At 43.7% G+C, this 18,164-nt stretch overlaps 1 protein-coding gene across 1 annotated transcript in view; it reads left to right on the top strand.

Annotated features, from left to right (window-relative positions):
- The window catches only part of LOC140462783 (piezo-type mechanosensitive ion channel component 2-like), a 423,249-nt gene that overhangs the window by 338,088 nt on the left and 66,997 nt on the right, over window positions 1-18,164 (top strand). The window contains exons 54-56 of the mRNA XM_072556051.1: window positions 2,640-2,912; window positions 4,395-4,653; window positions 13,453-13,641. Coding sequence (XP_072412152.1) covers window positions 2,640-2,912; window positions 4,395-4,653; window positions 13,453-13,641 — 721 coding nt within the window. The remainder of the gene's footprint in view (window positions 1-2,639; window positions 2,913-4,394; window positions 4,654-13,452; window positions 13,642-18,164) is intronic.

An 18,164-nucleotide genomic window follows, 5' to 3' on the forward strand; every position in this document is an offset into this window, starting at 1 on the left:
GCTGTGTTTTTCCAGCACCACTCTAATCTAGACTCTGGTTTCCAGCATTTGCAGTCCTTGTTTTTACCGAGTTACTGATGCATCCAGTTTTATCCTCTGGCTTCCTTTTTAACTTTCTAACATGATCCATTATGAAGCTGAATCCTGAGATCCACAGTCAGTGCCGTGTGTCACCATATGTATCATATGACGTTCTGTCCATCAGCATTGCTTCACACAGATCAGAGCTGTCCTGCTCCCAGTTCCACGTCATTCGTTAGCTTGTTTGTTGCTCTAACAAGAAACTTATTTTCCTTTCAACCTTAAGGAACACAAACTGCAACAACTCAGAAATACCCACACGCCTCTGGGACCTTCCTCTCCTCCTCTACCTTGACTCCATCCCCTCTCCCAACCCCACCTCCCATCATATACTTACTGTCTCTCCTGACCTTCTGCTCGCTGATGCTGAATGTTCTGTAGTCAGTAAAGGTCTCCGTTTTATCCTTCTGTATCCGCACCTTAATGAATTTCAGGCACAACATGACTGAGCACTGTGGTGCTGGAAAAACACAGCAGGCCAGACAGCATCCGAGGAGCAGGAGAATTGATGTTTCGGGCATAAGCCCTTCTTCAGGCTTATGCCCGAAATGTCGATTCTCCTGCTCCTTGGATGCTGTCGAGATTGCAGATTAGGCAACTGCTTCGCAGGACGTCTACTTTATGTCTGTAAATTGACCCTGAGCTTCCAGTTGCCTACCACTTCAACACACCACCATGTTCCCTGCCAACATCTCTGTCTTGGGCTTGCTGCAGTGCTCCAGGAAAACTGGAAGAACAGCATCTCATTTTCTGTTTGGGGACCCTGCAGCCTGCAGGAGTCAATATCAAGTTTGATAATCTTAGAATCTGAACATCTCTTTCGATTATCCTTTATTTGCCTCGCCACACCAGGCCGTGTCATGACATGGACAGCACAGCAATGTCTGTTCCTGTTTTAGATTTTCAACATCTGCAGTTCTTTGTTTTACTTAAACATTATAAAGCTTGGTGGAAAATTGTTAGAGAAAGGTACCATTCCAAAGTAGCAGTGATGTGTATCCATACATTGATGACCAGTCTAGAGGAAACTTTGCATACAAGCTGCCTGGTGCTCATTCTCTGTCTCTACATTTTAAAACAGTATAAGGCATTAAAATATAATTGCTCAAAGATGTGAGATTTCTTGAGAAAACATATATTTTTCAAAGAAACAATTCAGAGTTCTCAAAGATAACATGTTCCATTGAGAGAAACAAATAAGATCTACTCGTGACCTCAGAGGAATGATGTTAAGAGTAAGTTTTTCTAAATTTCTCAGTTAGCCACAACAAAAATGTATGTTTTTTTTAGCACAAGGTTTTATGGGCGGCATGGTGGCTCAGTTGGGAGCACTGCTGTCTCACAGCGCCAGGGACCTGAGTTTGGTTCCAGCCTCGGGCAGCTGTCTGTGTGGAGTTTGCACATTCTCCCGGTGTCTGCGTGGGATTCCTCCAGGTGCTCCGGTTTCTCCCTACAGTCCAAAAATGCGCAGCTTAGGTAAATTGGCCATGCTAAATTGACCATAGTGTTCAGGGGGATGTGTCGGTTAGGTGCATTAGTCAGGGAAATGTAGAGCAATATGGTAGGGGAATGGGTCTGGGCGGGATACTCTTTGGAGGGTCAGTGTGGACTTGTTGGGCCAAATGGCCTGTTCCCACACTGGAGGGAGTCTATGATTCTATGAAGGCTATACAAGTGTCTAAGAAAAGTGTAGTTATCCAATGACTGTAAGGAAACAAGAGTTTCTTGAGTGAAAGAAAGAGCAATTTTATTATTGGCTAACCCCCAGGAAAATTCTCAGGCATGCAAGTTCAATCTTAGTTACAGTTACAAACTTACAAAAGGAAGATGAAAAGAATTTTCAATTTAAAGTCCTTAGGATATCCTTTAGATGTAAAGGTCTTAACTTGCGACCATGTTTGTTTCATTGATTCTTGCATCGTCAATAGTAGCAAATATTTGCAGATTTTTAAGTTCTCAAAGACAGGCTGTTTCTCTCCAATTTTTGTTCTCATCCTTATCATTCCACATTAGTTTCTAGTTCAGCTCCAGAAAGAAACGAGATAATACTTGTATTTTGATCGTGCCTTTCACTAGCTCAGGACCTCCAAGGGCACACTATCCCAATGAAGGACTTTCGATGTGTAGTCAGCATTGCACTGTAGGAAATGTGATTGTCAATTTGTGCACCAAAGGTTTCACAGGCAGCAAGGTAATACATGATCAGATAATCTGTTTTAGATGTTATTTTAGAGATAAAAACAGACCCCACCAGTAAGTTCTCCCATCACTGTTTGAATAATACCATGGAATCTTCTACTTTCACCTTGGATAGCAGGTTAGTGTCACTTGGGTTAGCATCTGATCTTAAAGCTGATACTTCCCTGCGTTGTGACTAAGTCTGGAGTGAGACTTGAAACCATAGCCATATGATTCTGAGGCAGATGGACTACCAATGAGCCACAGCTAAAATCAAGGGCTCCCGTTAACTTCTAATCCTCTTTCCAGCCTCGCAGGATTTGTCTGTTGCTTTAATGGAATATTCTCTGACTTTTATATAAACCTTTTTTTTATACTAGTACTTTGATCCAGTGTGCCAGGTCGAGTAACTGGCAGGGAACCACAGACACCATTGAGGAAGAGGCAGATGAAGAGGTCGTTAAAGACATTATAACTCCACAATCCTACCACCCACCATCCTACAATGCAGTAGCAAACAGCTACAATTGTCTTGACCTCTCTGAGGAGAACGTGTCTATGGAGTCAGATGAGGAGATGTCAAAAATGGACCATTATAATCCTCTTAGCTGTGAGACTCATCTCCTAACAGCAAGCGATCTACTTCTGAACAAGTGAGAAGCCCCTCTTCTGTCAGTATTGATTACAAACTATGAACTTTCATGACCTTTCCCATGGGGAGCTGTAGGATAGAGGGTCATTGGGCCCCTGCGAATTAAAGGTTAGAGGGAGGAGAGGGATGGGGTTGTAGGTCAGTTGAAAGAAGGAAATGGTGGAAAATAGGGGAAAAGAAAGAGTGCGGAGATTGGGGAAAGGAAGGAGTATAATGTTGGAGGATTGGGAAGAAGTGGTAAATTAAGAATAGGAAGATTCATGTAGGAATTGGTAAATATAAAGAGAATGGGGTTGGGAGGATATAGAAGAGGAAGAGAAAGGGCAAATGAATGACATGGGAAAGGGCTCTAGGCTGGCATTTGTTGACATTTTAGAACTTTTCTAATATATTTTGAGTGACAGTTGCTCTGCTGTAATTCATTGGCAGTAAGGCGCTTTGATACTTTCTGAGGATTTAAAAGGGGTCTTGTAAAAGGGGTGGCTCAGTGGTTAGCATTGCTGCCTCACAGCGCCAGGGTCCCAGGTTCGATTCTAGCCTCAGGCGACTGTCTGTGTGGAGTTTGCACATTCTCCCCGTGTCTGCATGGGTTTCCTCCCACAGTCCAAAGATGTGCAAGTCAGGTGAATTGGCCATGCTAAATTTCCCATAGTGTTAGATGCTTTAGTCAGAGGGAAATGGGTCTGGGTGGGTTACTCTTCGGGGGTCGGTGTGGACTTGTTGGGCCGAAGGGCCTGTTTCCACACTGTAAGAAATCTAATAAAATAAAAAAATGTTCTGTAAGTCTTTCTTGGCAGATTTGTTTTTCTTCAGGTGAAATTATGAATTGGACTGATTTTTGAACTCTTTGTGCCATCAAGTCTTTAATTTCCTCTGATGTAGTCAGTTGATAGGTCAGAAAATTAAGTATTGCTCCAAATTTTGTTGAAGAATTTAGTTTTGCACTCTTCAGGACATTTGTGATAATAGAAATGTAAATGGAAAGGGTTAACTGTAGCTTAAGTAGAGAGTTCTGAAGGGTTGGCAAGTGCATTATAATTGGCAGAGGTATTGCTATGGAGAATGTACCAATTTGAGATGACGGAGTTAATTGCTAAGCTTCAGCAACTGCAGGCTCCATTTACACAACCCACACTCTCACAACATTGCAACATTTGGCATGAGGAAGCATTTACAACAAGCAACATTTCAGCAACAGTTTCCATTATAAATGTTAAGAGGCATTTGTAGTAAAAATATAAAATTAGAGGTAGAAATGATATCTCAGAAGTATATCTTCTTTCTTTGTATAATCTACACTGCAATGTTCACCTGATTTGAAGACTATGTGTAGCCTGTTATGACAGTAAAATATAGGTCTTTACATCAATAAATATACAAATAAAAGTTTATTACAGCAAATTAGATGGTCAGTATTTCACTCACACCAGGTTGGTAAGACCACAATCTTTGGTAATTAAACTAGCTTCCGATCTTGTTTCAGGGTGTTCCATGATGTGGAACTGGAGGAGTCAGACAAATTCTACCGCAGTTTGCCGCCTCTCCTGAAGCTGCTGTTCGCCCTCTATAATACCATGGTGTCCCAGTCAGACATGTTGTGCTACTTTGTAATGATCCTCAACCATATGGTCTCCGCTTCAGTGCTCACCATGGTCCTACCCATCCTTGTCTTCCTCTGGGCAATGCTGTCAGTGCCGAGACCCAAGAAGCGGTTCTGGATGTTGGCTATCCTGTACACCGAGGTATGAACAGGAAAACTGATTCTCAGGCAAGGGATAGAAAATCCTTGAAACATTGAGCAGTTCTTGTTGAATGAAGTCATGATTTTGAAAGGGTTGATGTTAAAGTCATACAACTCCACCCAAACTGATGCTGTCACAGTCTTTGGGTGGCAAAGTTACTCTTGCCTGAGATCCTAATAGAGTCACAAGTGACATATCTTGCTCTTGCCACTTCTAATTATGCCTAACTAGTTTATGTTAATTGTAGCATTTGCTGTCTTTAAATATACTATACCTTGAGGGGAGGCAATGGCCTCGGATTATCCAGAAACTCGGGTAACGTTCTCGAGACCTGGATATGAATCCCACAGATGGTGGAATTTGTGTTCAAGGAAAGTATTAAGGATCTACTGATGACCATGAAACCATTGTCAATTGCTGGAAAACCCCATCTGGCTCAGTAATGTCCTTTGGTGAAGGAAATCTGCCATTCTCCCCCAGTCTGACCTACTTGTGACTCCAGACACACAGCAATGTGGTTGACTGTCAAATACCCTTAGTTGAATTAGGGATGGGCTAGCCGCAATACCCAAATCTTGTGAATACCTTGCTGTGTAAGACAGGTGTCTCTTCTTGTTAAGAACTCTATGGTCTATTGTTTAGCACTGATCATTCAACAGGCCCTAAGACTTAACATAAAAAGGATGTGGCAAACTATTCCAACGACAACCCCTGAGTGGTTGGTAACCAAACATTAGAACATACTAATGTTTGGGGTGGTATCTGAAAATAAAGATGCAGATTTGAATTCCACTTGGCCTTGACTTTTGATGGCAAGTGACTTTACCACTTCAAGACCTTAACCACTTTAAAAAGACATGTAGGCAGACAGCCAGCAGCTGGAATGTGAAATTTGACAGTCTGCAGTAGTCGGAGGAGCAGGATAAGTGTGAAAACAGCCCTCCAAAGAAGCTAGGAGAAAGTGAGGACTGCAGATGCTGGAGATCAGAGCTGAAAAATGTGTTGCTGGAAAAGCGCAGCAGGTCAGGCAGCATCCAAGGAGCAGGAGAATCGACGTCTCCAAAGAAGCTGTTCACCTCCGAGCTGGTAAGTGGTGGTGTGGGGGAAGGACAGCGCAGCTTAGAAAAACATTCAGAGGGATTGGGAAGGGGCCGAAGCTAGAGAGAGGAAAGCTCTGCAATTGAAGTCTCCAAAAGTAAAGTTAGAGACCCATGAGGGACTGGGGGACACTATGACAAAGACCAGATATGGAAGGAAAGGAAGTGAAAAGAAAATTCTCACTTATCAGAATGAGCATTGCTATCATTGTGAATGGGCTGCGCTGGGCACAGATGCATGGGACAGAGAAAGCACCAGAAAAGTAATTTAACCAGACCCTGGAAGAGATATGAGTGTGGATTTTAATTGTGGGGTAAGAGGCAAAAAAAAATAGAAGAATTGGAGTATGAACATAACAGAAGAAGGAACTTTGAACAGGTTTAAAACTGTTAGAAGATTGAGAGACTTTGGACTTAAACCAAGTTTCTCAAGGAAGAATTATTAAGGCTCTAACAATACCTTTATTAATTGTGCATTAAACTGTCGATTCCATGTTCCTCCATAGTCTGGTCAGCGTTCTACTTCATCACTTTTCAAATCAGTCATGGTGTCATCTTATGAATTGTGGGATTGTCTATGAAGGATTTTCTATGGCTGTCCCTTGTTCACCACTGGACTATCATGGATACTAAACCTGCAGCCTTTTCCAGGTCCATATCTCTTCGTTCTCAGCTCAAGTTCCTTAAATTGTTTACGGACCCTGACTTATTACTACCTGTTCAATTTAAAACTCCACAATGTTTTACTTGCTACAATGACTGATTTCATCCTTTAGATATATCATGAAAGCATTATAGATTTTTGGTGCAAAGATTTGGTTAATGTGTGTGATTGGCCATGATCTAATTGAATGACAGAATAAGCTTGAATGGTTTCCTTCTGTTCCAATAAGAAAATGGGATATGCAGGACCAGAATTGAGTTGGAATTCAATTCGACCAATAAGATTCAGACCTGTGTTTCCTGACTTATTTTCTCCATTCAAATTGTCAACATCCCTGGCAGTGTCAACATGTATTACCTATCCCTAATTCCCCTTGGGAATGTGGTGGTGAGCTGCCTTCTGGGACATGGCAGACTAGAGCTTTATTCTGTAGCAGTTTGAAACAATTGAATGGTTCAGCTGTTTCAGAGGGTGGTTAGGAATCAACCAGAATGATGTGGATCAAGAGGGCAGACCCAGTAAAGAATTTCCTACCTTATCCCGAAGAACATTAGAGAATGGCACGGTGGCACAGTGGTTAGCACTGCTGCCTCACAGCGCCAGAGACCCGGGTTCAATTCCCGCCTCAGGCGACTGACTGTGTGGAGTTTGCACGTTCTCCCCGTGTCTGCGTGGGTTTCCTCCAGGTGCTCCGGTTTCCTCCCACAGTCCAAAGATGTGCAGGTCAGGTGAATTGGCCATGCTAAATTGCCCGTAGTGTTAGGCAAGGGGTAAATGTAGGGGTATGGGTGGGTTACGCTTCGGCGGGGCGGTGTGGACTTGTTGGGCCGAAGGGCCTGTTTCCACACTGTAAGTAATCTAATCTAATCTAAAACCAAATGGGTTTTTTTTTTAAATGAGAAACAAGTACTTTCATGATCATTATTAAAGAAGTTAGTGTTTTATCCCAGAAATATTAATTTACAGAGGTTTTCAATTTCCCCAGCTGCACTGATGCGACTTGAACTTGTGTTTCAGGGGTGTGAGTGTGATCCTTTGGATTCTAAGCCAGTGTCATGACTCTTATGCTCAGATCTGTCTAACTGCTGTAAGAAAGCTAGTATCGCATCTGCACAAATGGGCAATTCCACTAAAGCAGGCAAGAGCCACAGAGGGGGAAACAAAGATAAGACCATAAGACCATAAGACATAGGAGTGGAAGTAAGGCCATTCGGCCCATCGAGTCCACTCCGCCATTCAATCATGGCTGATGCGCATTTCAGCTCCACTTGCCAGCGTTCTCCCCGTAGCCCTTAATGTGACATTGCAGTGCTGTGAGAGGCAGTCTCCTGAAGTTGAGGCAGAATAATCAGCAATACAATATGCATGTGGTTATTGGTATCCCTAACCCAGTGGGTGGACATATTAACTGCATCTCCTGTAAAGTGTCCACACCATTCTTTGTGCATTAGTGTATTTTATGAAAATGAACAACACAAACATATGACCATGGAACAGGAGTAGGCCGTTCAGCACTTTGAGCTTTCAATATTATCATGGGGGATCTAATTGTAACCTCAAATCCACATTCTCCCCTAACAAGACTCTACAAATATAGGGAATCCAAGTATGACCTTTGCAGAGCCATTAAGACAGCCAAGGACCAATACCGATCCAAACTAGAGACCTAGACAGACACCCGGCTACTATAGCAAGGACTGAATGACATCACAGGTTCGAAAAAGAGACAGTACAAGATAGCAGATGATGACACATACCTCCAGATTGTCTCAACTCCTTCTATGCCTGCTTTGAGCAGAATTTAGGCAGAGAGGTAACACCTATTCGGACAAGTCCTGATGAACCTATCTCAACAGTCACTGCAGCAGAGGTCAGATCAGTTTTCCTTCATGTGAATCCAAGGAAAGTGATGGGACCAGACGGAGTACCAGGCTGTGCACTCAGAGCATGTGCAGATCAACTGACAGAGTCTTCTCAGATATCTTCAACCTCTCCCTGCAGCAGGCCACTATCCCTGCCTGTTTCAAGAGGCCCACATCATCCCTGTGCCTAAGAAGGCTCATGCAGCATGTCTCACTGCCCAGTGGCCCTAACTTCAGTGATCATGAAGTGCTTTGAAACGCTGGTCATGGCATTAATCAACACCAGCCTCCCCACTATTCTTGATCCACTCCAATTTGCCATGTCAGATGCCATATCACTTTCCCTTCACTCCTCCCTAGAGCATCTTGACACCAAGAACAGCTACATAAGAATCCTACTCATTGATTACAGTTCAGCCTTCAACAATATTATCCCCTCAAGACTGCTTCCTAAACTTAGTGATCTCGCTCTAAGCCCCACTCTGCAACTGGATCCTCCATTTCCTGACCCACAATCCGTGAAGATTGTGGACAATACTTCATCATCACTAACAGTCAACACTGGAGCCCCCCCAGGGGTGCGTACTCAGCCCCCATACTGTACTCACTGTATACCCATGACTGTGTCATCAAATACCAGACTAATGCCATTTACAAGTTTGCTGATGACACCACCATAGTAGGTCGGATCTCAGATGGCAGCGAAACAGATTACAGACAGGAGATGGAAGACCTGGAAAAATGACGCACTGAGAGCAACCTATCTCTTAATGCCAGCAAAACTAAGGAACTCATTAATGACTTTCGGTGGGACGTTCATGCCCCCCCCCCCCCCCCCCCTTCACGTTAACAGCACGGAGGTGGAACAAGTGAAGAGTGTCAAGCTCCTGGGAGTGATCATCCACAACAAGCTTTCTTGGAGTCTTCATGTGGACCCACTGGTTACAAAGGGCCAACAACATTTCTTCCTCAGGCAGCTGAGGAAAGTTGGCATGACGGTGAATACCCTTAGCTAACTTTTATATGAGTCAAACAGTCAGGGCAGGCAGGGACAAGGTAGGACTAATAAATTAAACTGCATTTATTTCAAAGCAAGAGGCCTAACAGGGAAGGCAGATGAACTCAGGGCATGGTTAGGAACATGGGACTGGGATATCATAGCAATTACAGAAACATGGCTCAGGGATGGGCAGGACTGGCAGCTTAATGTTCCAGGATACAAATGCTACAGAAAGGATAGAAGGGGAGGCAAGAGAGGAGGGGGTGTGGTGTTTTTGATAAGGGATAGCATTACAGCTGTGCTGAGGGAGGATATTCCCGGAAATACATCCAGGGAAGTTATTTGAGTGGAACTGAGAAATAAGAAAGGGATGATCACATTATTGAGATTGTATTATAGACCCTCTAATAGTCAGAGGGAAATTGAGAAACAAACTTGTAAGGAGATCTCAGCTATCTGTAATAATAATAGGGAAGTTATGGTAGGGGATTTTAACTTTCCAAACATCAACTGGGACTGCCATAGTGTTAAAGGTTTAGATGGAGAGGAATTGCTTAAGTGTGTACTAGATAATTTTCTGATTCAGTATGTGGATGTACCTACTAGAGAAGGTGCAAAACTTGACCTACTCTTGGGAAATAAGGTAGGGCAGGTGACTGAGGTGTCAGTGGGGGAGCACTTTGGGACCAGCGACCATAATTCCATTTGTTTTAAAATAGTGATGGAAAAGGATAGACCAGATCTAAAAGTTGAAGTTCTAAATTGGAGAAAGGCCAATTTTGACCGTATTAGGCAAGAACTTTTGAAAGCTGATTGGAGGCAGATGTTCGCAGGTAAAGGGACAGCTGGAAAATGGGAAGCTTTCAGAAATGAGATAACAAGAATCCAGAGAAAGGATATTCCTGTCAGGGTGAAAGGAAAGGCTGGTAGGTATAGGGAATGCTGGATGACTAAAGAAATTGAGGGTTTGGTTAAGAAAAAGAAGGAAACATATGTCAGGTATAGAAGAATAGATCGAGTGAATCCTTAGAAGAGTATAAAGAAAGTAGGAGTATACTTAAGAGGGAAATCAGGAGGGCAAAACGGGGACATGAGATAGCTTTGGCAAATAGAATTAAGGAGAATCCAAAGGGTTTTTACAAATATATTAAGGACAAAAGAGTAACTAGAGAGAATAGGGCCCCTCAAAGATCAGCAAGGCGGCCTTTGTGTGGAGCCACAGTAAATGGGGGAGGTACGAAATGAATATTTTGCATCAGTATTTACTGTGGAAAAGGTTATGGAAGACATAGACTGTAGGGAAATAGATGGTGACATCTTGCAAAATGTGCAGCTTACAGAGGAGGAAGTGCTGGATGTCTTGAAATGGTTAAATGTGGATAAATCCCCAGGACCTGATCAGGTGTACCCGAGAACTCTGTGGGAACCTCGAGAAGTGATTGCTGGGCCTCTTGCTGAGATATTTGTATCATCGATAGTCACAGGTGAGGTGCTGGAAGACTGGAGGTTGGCAAACGTGGTGCCACTGTTTAAGAAGGGTGGTAAGGACAAGCCGGGGAACTATAGACCAGTGAGCCTGACTTTGGTGGTGGGCAAGTTGTTGGAGGGAATCCTGAGGGACAGGATGTACATGTATTTGGAAAGGCAAGGACTGATTCGGGATAGTCAGCATGGCTTTGTGCGTGGGAAATCATGTCTCACAAACTTGATTGAGTTTTTTGAAGAAGTAACAAAGAAGATTGATGAGGGCAGAGCAGTAGATGTGATCTATATGGACTTCAGTAAGGCGTTCGACAAGGTTCCCCATGGGAGACTGATTAGCAAGGTTAGATCTCATGAAATACATGGAGAACTAGCCATTTGGATACAGAACTGGTACAAAGGTAGAAGACAGAGGGTGGTGGTGGAGGGTTGTTTTTCAGACTGGAGACCTGTGACCAGTGGAGTGCCACAAGGATCGGTGCTGGGTCCTCTACTTTTAGTTATTTACATAAATGATTTGGATGCGAGCATAAGATGTACAGTTAGTAAGTTTGCAGATGACACCAAAAATTGGAGGTGTAGTGGACAGCAAAGAGGGTTACATCAGATTACAACAGGATCTGGACCTGATGGGCCAATGGGCTGAGGAGTGGCAGATGGAGTTTAATTCAGATAAATACGAGGTGCTGCATTTTGGGAAAGCAAATCTTAGCAGGACTTATACACTTAATGGTAATGTTCTGGAGAGTGTTGCTGAATAAAGGGACCTTGGAGTGCAGGTTCATAGTTCCTTGAAAGTGGAGTCGCAAGTAGACAGGATAGTGAAGAAGGCGTTTGGTATGCTTTCCTTTATTGGTCAGAGTATTGAGTACAGGAGTTGGGAGGTCATGTTGCGGCTGTACAGGACATTGGTTAGGCCACTGTTGGAATATTGCGTGCAATTCTGGTCTCCTTCCTATCGGAAAGATGTTGTGAAACTTGAAAGGGTCCAGAAAAGATTTACAAGGATGTTGCCAGGGTTGGAGAATTTGAGCTATAGGGAGAGGCAGAATAGGCTAGGGCTGTTTTCCTTGGAGCGTCGGAGGCTGAGGGGTGACCTTATAGAGGTTTACAAAATCATGAGGGGCACGGATAGGGTAAATAGACAAAGTCTTCTCCCTGGGGTGGGGGAGTCCAGAACTAGAGGGCATTGGTTTAGGGTGAGAGGGGAAAGATATAAAAGAGACCTAAGGGGCAACTTTTTCGCTCAGAGAGTGGTACATGTATGGAATGAGCTGCCAGAGGATGTGGTGGAGGCTAGTACAATTGTAATATTTAAGAGGCATTTGGATGGGTATATGAATAGGAAGGGTTTGGAGGGATATGGGCCGGGTGCTGGCAAGTGGGACTAGATTGGGTTTGGATATCTGGTCGGCATGGACGGGTTGGACCGAAGGGTCTGTTTCCATGCTGTCCATCTCTATGACTCTGAGGTGTGCCATTGAGAGCATTCTGTCTGGATGTATCACTGTCTGGTGTGGCAACCGTACTATTCAAGATCGGAGACGGTTACAGAGAGTGGTGAACTCGGCCCAGACAATCACAAAGGCCAACCTCCCATCTATAGAATCTACCTACCAGGCCCCTGTCAAGGAGAGGCCGCCAGCATTCTCAAAGATCCATCCCACCCTGACTGTATTGTTCTACCCTATCAGGGAGAAGGTACAGAAGCCTGAACACATGCATCAGCCGGTTTTGTAACAGTTTCTCCCCTACTGTTGTTAGGATACTGAATGGACTCTCAAACTCTGAGCATTCGCCTGTCCCTGTGTTTTTTTTGTTTTTGCCACTGTTTACCTATTATTTACTTATCTATGCTACTTAACTCTGTGGCCTGTCTGTATTGCTTACAAGACAAAGCTTTTCACTGTGCCTCGGTACACGTGACAATAAATTCAATTCAATTCAGTTCAATACCTAATTCTACTTTGAAAATGCACAAAGAGTCTCTGCTTCCATCATGTTTCAGGAAGAGAGTTCAGTACCCTTGAAAAGAAAAAAAGTTCACTTCATCTCTGTTTTAAAGGGATGACTCCTAATTTTTAAACAGTGCCCTTGAGCTTAGGTTGCCGCATACGAGGGAACATCCTCAAAACATCCACCTGGTCAGAATCTTATATGATTCATGCAGCTGCATTTGCATGTTCTGAAGGCAAAAGGACTGACCCACACAACGAGAAACCACTTCAAGCTGCTTCTTCCTCGGGAGCCTTTCTTAAGCTGAGAATTTAAACTCGAGATTCCAGTTAAAAACCAACTGCAAACAAAATTAGATTTCTACAAAATAAAATATTTGACTTTCTTACCCAAAACAGCACGCGCTGGGTCATCTTGTTGTGTGACCGTCCATCATCATAGTGAGTGTGCCAGCGCTACAGCAAGAAGCCATTTCTGTCATTTAGCATTTAGACTGCCTCACACGATTCCTTCATTACTGCTGCCATTCTTATTAATTCTTATAGGGACATTGAGTGGTATAATTGCTATTTATTGATTGGTAAATCTGTACCAGGTTACCTCAGATCTCCATCGCGAGTGCAATTGTCCTTCACTTTCTGAAGCTTTCATTGGTCATTGCCATTTCCCACTAAGGGACAAAGCACTGGCCCTCCACAATGCATCAAATATTGTTCAGTCTTGTTCCTCTCTCTACAGATCACTGTTGTTGTAAAGTACTGCTTTCAATTTGGATTCTTCCCGTGGACCAGCACCTCCTATCGAATGTATTACTTTAATCAGCCATTCTACCTTCCCAACATCATTGGCATTGAGAAAAAAGATGGCTATGTGCACTATGACCTTATCCAGTTGCTTGCTCTGTTCCTGCATAGGTCAGTCCTCAAGGTAATTGTGTGCAGATCTATCAAACCTCTTCATTTATTGGAGCACCCGTTTACCTATTGTTTTAAAATATTGCATTTAATACACATGTGTGGAAAGTGAGCCTCCTGGGATTTAGATTGGGGGCACAGATTCCAAGGTTAAATGTGTTGAGGAAAGAGGGGGTTTTCCCTGACTGATACTAAGCTCTGAGGAAGTCATTGGGACTTGAAACATTAACCTTTGTTTGAGTCACCATAGATGCTGCCAAGCCAGTTTCTCCAGCACTTGCTGTTTTTATTAGGCTGTTATTGCAGTTTATTCTCTGGTCAGAGGTAATATGGCTCACCTCTGGAGCAGGAAGGACTTGAGCCATAGCCTCCTGGCCCAGAGTTGGGAGACTACCACTGTGTCACAAGAACTCCCTAGCCTGTTATTGTATGCTGGGCAAAAGTGAGGACTGCAGATGCTGGAAATCCGAGTCTAGATTAGAGTGGTGCTGGAAAAGTGCAACATCTGAGGATAAGGAAATCCCTGAAAGGCTTTTGCCCGGAACATCTATTTTCCTGCTCCTCGGATGCTGCCTGACCTGCTGCGCTTTTCCAGCACCACTCTAACCTAGACTGTTATTGTATGCTGGCTGATATGAGCTGAAACAATAGGTCCGCATGGCCCTGGTGGGAAGTAGATTTTCAATCACTCGAGTTTTGTCACTCTCTGGGACTCTACATGCTGAATTACCCTTCCCTGTCTGAATCTAGAGTGCAGGCTAGGTCACAGCCTAACAGTAACTTAGCCTTTAAAGACTTGTAAAATTGTTTCAGTCCCACAGTGTTACCAAAAACCATTGTGTGGGATTTGGCTCCATTGATACTGTTATCGAGTTGGTCACTGAGTTCTAAGCCACACATGAGCCTTGTTTCAGTCAGGAAGAATGTGTCGATAATCTAGTCCCACTATTCCACCAGGTTCACAAATGTGTAATCACTCAATTAAGCTAACAACGTGGTCAGTTTTCCTAAATGACTCTTACGCAAGACAAAAGTAATTCACTCTAGGCAGCACAGTGATTAGCATTGCTTCTCACTGCACCAGGGATCTGGGTTCAATTCCACCCTTCGGTGACTGTGTGGAGTTTGCACATTCTCCCCGTGTCTCTGTGGGTTTCCTCCGAGTGCTCTGGACCAAAGACATGCAGGATAGATGGATTAGCCATGTTACATTTCCCATAGTGTCCAGGGATGTGTAGGCTTGGCGGATTAGCCATGGGAAATGCAAGGGTTACACGGTTAGGGTAGAGCAAAAGATCTGGGTGGGATGCTCTTTGGAGGGTTGATGTAGACTCAATGGGCCGAATGGCCTGCTTCCACACTGTGGGGATTCTATAATTAACCGGAAAATAACTATTGGAGAAAAACTTACTCTTTAGTAAATGGCAAAAATGCATTACTCACTCGTATTATACAACTTAAACTATACCTCCTTTATAACCTCAATCATGTACACATTCATTCACAGATATTAGGGCAGAAAAATATAGACAGGGAAAAATAAATTCTGTAGATTGAAGTCCAGACCACAAGGGGAGAAGGAGTTAATTCTCACTGCCCTTTTGGTTTTTAGCTTTGATGACACGATGATGTCCACAGAGTGACAACTGATCTTTGAAAACCTTCTCTACCTTCATACTCCATTTTCTCTGAAATAAAAGCCAACAATCCAATTGCCTTCCCTATCACCTGCTGAACTCAGTTGCTAACTTTTCACGATGCCAACTACCCAACCCATAACAGTCACTTCACCTCCTATTTGCTGCTGAAATTGTTTTGATCTATTTAAACAAGTTTTTTTGAAAAAGAATTCAAAGCTACAGTCCAATTCAGGTTTGAACATTTTCTTATTGAGTTGCAATGTTGCCTTGTCAAGTCTTCTTTCTTTAGTGGATTATTTCAACCTCAAATTAACCTGCCCCCTCAAACTTAAGGGTTGTTAGGTTTTGTGATAAATTTTCAGTTAGTTCATTGAGTTTGTTAAGAAATTTGTTAATTATATGTGACACAATATGGAGTATACAACCCATGATGATTGACATGATTTGGAGATGCTGGTGTGTTGGACGGGGGGGTGTGCAAAGTTGAAAATCACACAACACCAGGTTATAGTCCAACAGGTTTAATTGGAAGCACACTAGTTTTCAGAGCGCCGCTCCTTCATCAGGTGGTTGTGGAGTACACAATTGTTTGAATACACAATCATTGTATAACCTGGTGTTGTGTGATTTTTAACCATGATGATTGAGGATGGTTGGTTGATGCCAGAGGATGAACAGGCAGTTGGCATGGAGTGTGTCAATCTCATTAAAGTTGTAAAGGCAGCTTCCTGCTCTCTAGCCGAAATGTTACAAAACTCTTCCCTGAAACTTCCTCAATCTCATCTGGACCATCTTCTACCTAAAGAAGATCACTCCCTGAAGAGGAATGGGGTGCCTGATGAGGACTGCCCTTTGACCATGACCACTTGGTGATGGTATCAATGTACACTGTGTCTGTCACTTGTCTGAATCCTTTTAGCCAATAAGCATTTAGCCATGCTAGTGATCAAATTACTCATAACATCAGGATAACCATTCCCCAGTCTCCCATCTTCATCTCAGAATCTCTACAATGTGGAAACAGGCCATTAGCAAGTCCACACCAAGCCTCTGAAGAGAAAAGAACCCAGACCCACCCGACTACCCTTTCCCTATAGCCCTGCATTTTCTATGGCTAATGCACCTAACCTATACATTTGGGATGGCACGGTGGCTCAGTGGTTAGCACTGCTGCCTCACAGTACTAGCTACCTGGGTTCAATTCCAGCCTCGGGTGACTGTCTGTGTGGAGTTTGCACATTCTCCTCGTGTCTGTGTGGGTTTCCTCCGGGTGCTCCAGTTTCCTCCCACAGTGCAAAGATGTGCAGGTCAGGTGAATTGGCCCATAGTGTTCAGTGCACTAAACGGAGGGAAATGGGTCTTGGTGGGTTACTCTTCGGAGGGTTGCTGTGGACTTGTCGAGCCGAAGGACCTGTTTCCACACTGTAGGGAATCTAATCTAATCCCTGAACACTATGGGCAATTTAGCATGACCAATCTACTTAATCTGAACATGGAGAGACTGTGGAAGGAAACCAGAAAACCTGGAGGAAACCCATGCAGACATGGGAAGAATGTGCAAACTCCACACAGACAGGCACCCGAGGGTGGAATCAAACGTGGGTCCATTGTGCTGTGAGGCAGCAGTGCTAACCACTGAGCCACCGTGCTGCCCTAAGTTAATTATCTCAGAGTTAGTTTTCATTCTTTTTGTGAACAAACTGTTATTTTTTGAAAGATTGCATTGATAATGGGATACAAATAGTTCCTCAATGATTAGTCAATGGAATGTAGAAGGTTGTGAGGTTTATGAAGTCTTTGATTTGTCATTGTTATTAGAAATTGTGACAGGTTACATGAGAATTACTGCAGTGCAAGAAATGTTAGAGAAATCATCAGTTTCGAAGGGACCCCAATTTCTAAAAGGATATGGCCCACAGCCAATTGTAACAACCCAAACTTGTTTGCTCCATTCTTTTCCTTTTACCACAAGCTATTCCAAAGTTAAAAGTCAGTTCGAGCTCACAATTCAAAATGCATAAAAGATTTACAAGTATACACAGTGAAAAATCAGTGAGGGATCTAACTCTCAAACTGCAAAAGTGCCATTTATAAAGAGGAGGTCAGTAACTCTTCGATGACGAACAAAACACTAAACTCACAACCATTCATTTCTTCTCCCATCAGATTCTGAGGCCTGGGTGGGGAAAGAGGAGGAGTCACTGAGAGCTGGTGGGTAGGCTGCCATTGGCCAGGATGTGAAGCCTTTGGCAGGCTGGCATTTAGCCAAGGTTAGAAAGGCCTTTGGCTGGATAGGGGATTTCTGTCTGCCATGTTCTGGATAGGGTAGTTCTGTCTGCTGGGTTCTGGATAGGGGAGTTCTGTCTGCTGGGTTCTGTATAGGGGAGCTTTGTCTGCTGCATTCTGGATAGGGGAGTACCATCTGCTGGGTTCTGGATAGGGGAGTTTTGTCTGCTGGGTTCTGGATAGGGGAGTTCTGTCTGCTGGGTTCTGGATAGGGGAGTTCTGTCTGCTGGGTTCTGGATAAGGGAGTTCTGTCTGCCGGGTTCTGGATAGGGGAGTTCTGTCTGCTGGGTTCTGGATAGGGTAGTTCTGTCTGCTGGGTTCTGGATAGGGGAGTTCTGTCTGCTGGGTTCTGTATAGGGGAGCTTTGTCTGCTGCATTCTGGATAGGGGAGTACCATCTGCTGGGTTCTGGATAGGGGAGTTTTGTCTGCTGGGTTCTGGATAGGGGAGTTTTGTCTGCTGGGTTCTGGATAGGGGAGTTCTGTCTGCTGGGTTCTGGATAGGGGAGTTCTGTCTGCTGGGTTCTGGATAAGGGAGTTCTGTCTGCCGGGTTCTGGATAGGGGAGTTCTGTCTGCTGGGTTCTGGATAGGGGAGTTCTGTCTGCTGGGTT

Source organism: Chiloscyllium punctatum, chromosome 37, assembly GCF_047496795.1.
Source record: "Chiloscyllium punctatum isolate Juve2018m chromosome 37, sChiPun1.3, whole genome shotgun sequence".
Taxonomy (NCBI): Eukaryota; Metazoa; Chordata; class Chondrichthyes; order Orectolobiformes; family Hemiscylliidae; genus Chiloscyllium; species Chiloscyllium punctatum.